The sequence below is a fragment of the Austrofundulus limnaeus genome, unplaced genomic scaffold, assembly GCF_001266775.1.
Source record: "Austrofundulus limnaeus strain Quisiro unplaced genomic scaffold, Austrofundulus_limnaeus-1.0 Scaffold724, whole genome shotgun sequence".
Classification (NCBI taxonomy): Eukaryota; Metazoa; Chordata; class Actinopteri; order Cyprinodontiformes; family Rivulidae; genus Austrofundulus; species Austrofundulus limnaeus.
In genome coordinates, this window is record NW_013953126.1 from 139,558 (window position 1) to 141,506 (window position 1,949).

Here is a 1,949-nt window from a genome sequence, read left to right on the forward strand (position 1 = left end):
TCATAACCCCTCAGAAGTGTCTCTCAGAACTCCTCAGAACCGTCTCTCAGAACCGTCTCTCAGAAGTGTCTCTCAGAACTCCTCAGAACCGTCTCTCAGAACCGTCTCTCAGAACCGTCTCTCAGAACCGTCTCTCAGGGGAGGAGACGTGTGAGATGGAGCTGCTGACCCAGCGGTCCACCCTGAGGAGCTGGTTCTGACTCGCTCTGCAGCTGGACCATCATTTATTCTGCTCACATGCATTAAACATTGTGCCTGAGCCCGGCCCGGCCCGTTCTGCTGGTTCTGCTTACTGCTCGTCTTTTCTTTCATGGCTGGATCTTAACGGGCTGGTCCTGTAGGACGCTGGAGAAGGTTCAGACTGCAGCAGAACCTGGGAGTGGGTTCTGTTCAGTACCAACAACCACTCTGAGCTGGACCTTTGGTTCAGTTCTGATCTGTCACTCCTACATGAAGGCCCGGTTGTGGTCCAGTTGTGGTTCTGGTCTCAGTAGGGGTCTGTGTGTTTGCATCCTCAGAGGCAGAACTCCGGGCTAAGTGGGGGCAGGCTCTGGGACCTCAGTACCAAGTCCTGGTGAGTCTAAGCTCAGAACTCCTCCTGGTTCTGGTCCTGAACACTGATCGGACCTCATGTCTGTTTGGGTTCTGTCAGGTTCTGAAGCTGGACCCGGTCATTGAGGACGATGAAGAACTGCAGAAGTCCTCTAAGGTCTGGACTGATGGACTGAAGTGGACCTTGATGATGAGAACCTGCTTTAGTCTCTGGTTCTGGTTCTGGTTCTGGTTCTGATTCTGCTTCTGTCTGAACCCAGCTGCTGCCGATCCACATCCTGCGTCTCGGGGTGGAGTTGGACTCGTTTGACGGACATCACTACATCTCCTCTGTGGCCCCCGGGGGCCCCGTGGACCGGCACGGAGTCCTGAGGCCCGAAGACGAGCTTCTGGAGGTAAATGTCTCAGAAACCCTGACCAGAACCAGAACCAGAACCAGTGAGAGTCTGATCAGGGCCTGGATCAGAACCATCATCTGTTCCTCTGAAGGTCAACGGGGTCCAGCTCTACGGGAAGACCAGGCGTGAGGCCGTCTCCTTCCTCAAAGAGGTTCCTCCTCCGTTCACTCTGGTCTGCTGCAGACTGCTGACCTCTGAGCTGGAACCAGAACCAGAACCAGGACCAGGACCAGAACCAGAACCAGCCCAAAGCAGTGTCGATGAGGTGAGAGCAGTTTGTTTGATCACTCAGATACGACAGACCAAAACTTGGATCAGAACTTTGTTCTTGTCTGTGTCAGATGGAGCTGAAGCTGTCCTCRGTTCTTCTGAGGGATGATGGCAAAYGGGTCGGTACYAAACGGGTCGGTACCAAACGRGTCTTCATCACCCTGCTTTTATTATTTAAACTAAAAACTGAAGAGGTTTGATTAAATGTTTCAGCATCAGGAGGAGGAGGAACCTCCGATGGAGGAGGTTCTGAAGCAGGAGGAGGAGGTTCTGAAGCAGGAGGAGGAGGTTCTGGAGGAGGAGGAGGAGGTTCTGGAGGAGGATTCTGTCTCCAGTCAGGATGAAGAGGAGGAGGAGGATGAAGGAGAGCTGGCTCTGTGGTCTCCTGATGTTCAGGTGGTGGACCTGCACAAAGACAGAGACAGAGGCCTCGGCTTCAGTATCCTGGACTACCAGGTACCAGACCCGCTTCACAGGATCCACAGTACACAAAATGATGCAACCTGTAGTACTTCCTATAGTACATGTTGTACTAAATTTTACTGCAGGTGTACCATATGGTTCCTATTGTACACTCTGTAGTACATACTGTATTAAGATGTACTACAGAGTGTACCATGGGATTCCTACTACCTGTTGTATGTCCTGTAGTACACTCTATAATGCTCCATATCTACAGTGTACTGTAGAGTATACTATAGAGTGCACTGTAGAATATACTATAGAGTG

The 1,949-nt window shown here is 51.6% G+C and overlaps 2 protein-coding genes across 2 annotated transcripts in view; both read left to right on the top strand.

Moving 5' to 3' along the window:
• The window catches only part of LOC106532170 (inaD-like protein), a gene marked incomplete in the record, with an annotated part of 23,540 nt that extends 22,105 nt beyond the window's left edge, over positions 1–1,435 (top strand). Inside the window, 5 exon segments of the mRNA XM_014028184.1 lie at positions 519–574; positions 653–709; positions 813–947; positions 1,042–1,215; positions 1,292–1,435. Of these exon segments, the coding sequence (XP_013883638.1) occupies positions 519–574; positions 653–709; positions 813–947; positions 1,042–1,215; positions 1,292–1,420 (551 nt within the window).
• Positions 1,436–1,510: 75 nt separating this feature from the next.
• LOC106532169 (inaD-like protein) overlaps positions 1,511–1,949 on the top strand; it is a gene marked incomplete in the record, with an annotated part of 33,731 nt that continues 33,292 nt past the window's right edge. The window contains 1 exon segment of the mRNA XM_014028182.1: positions 1,511–1,676.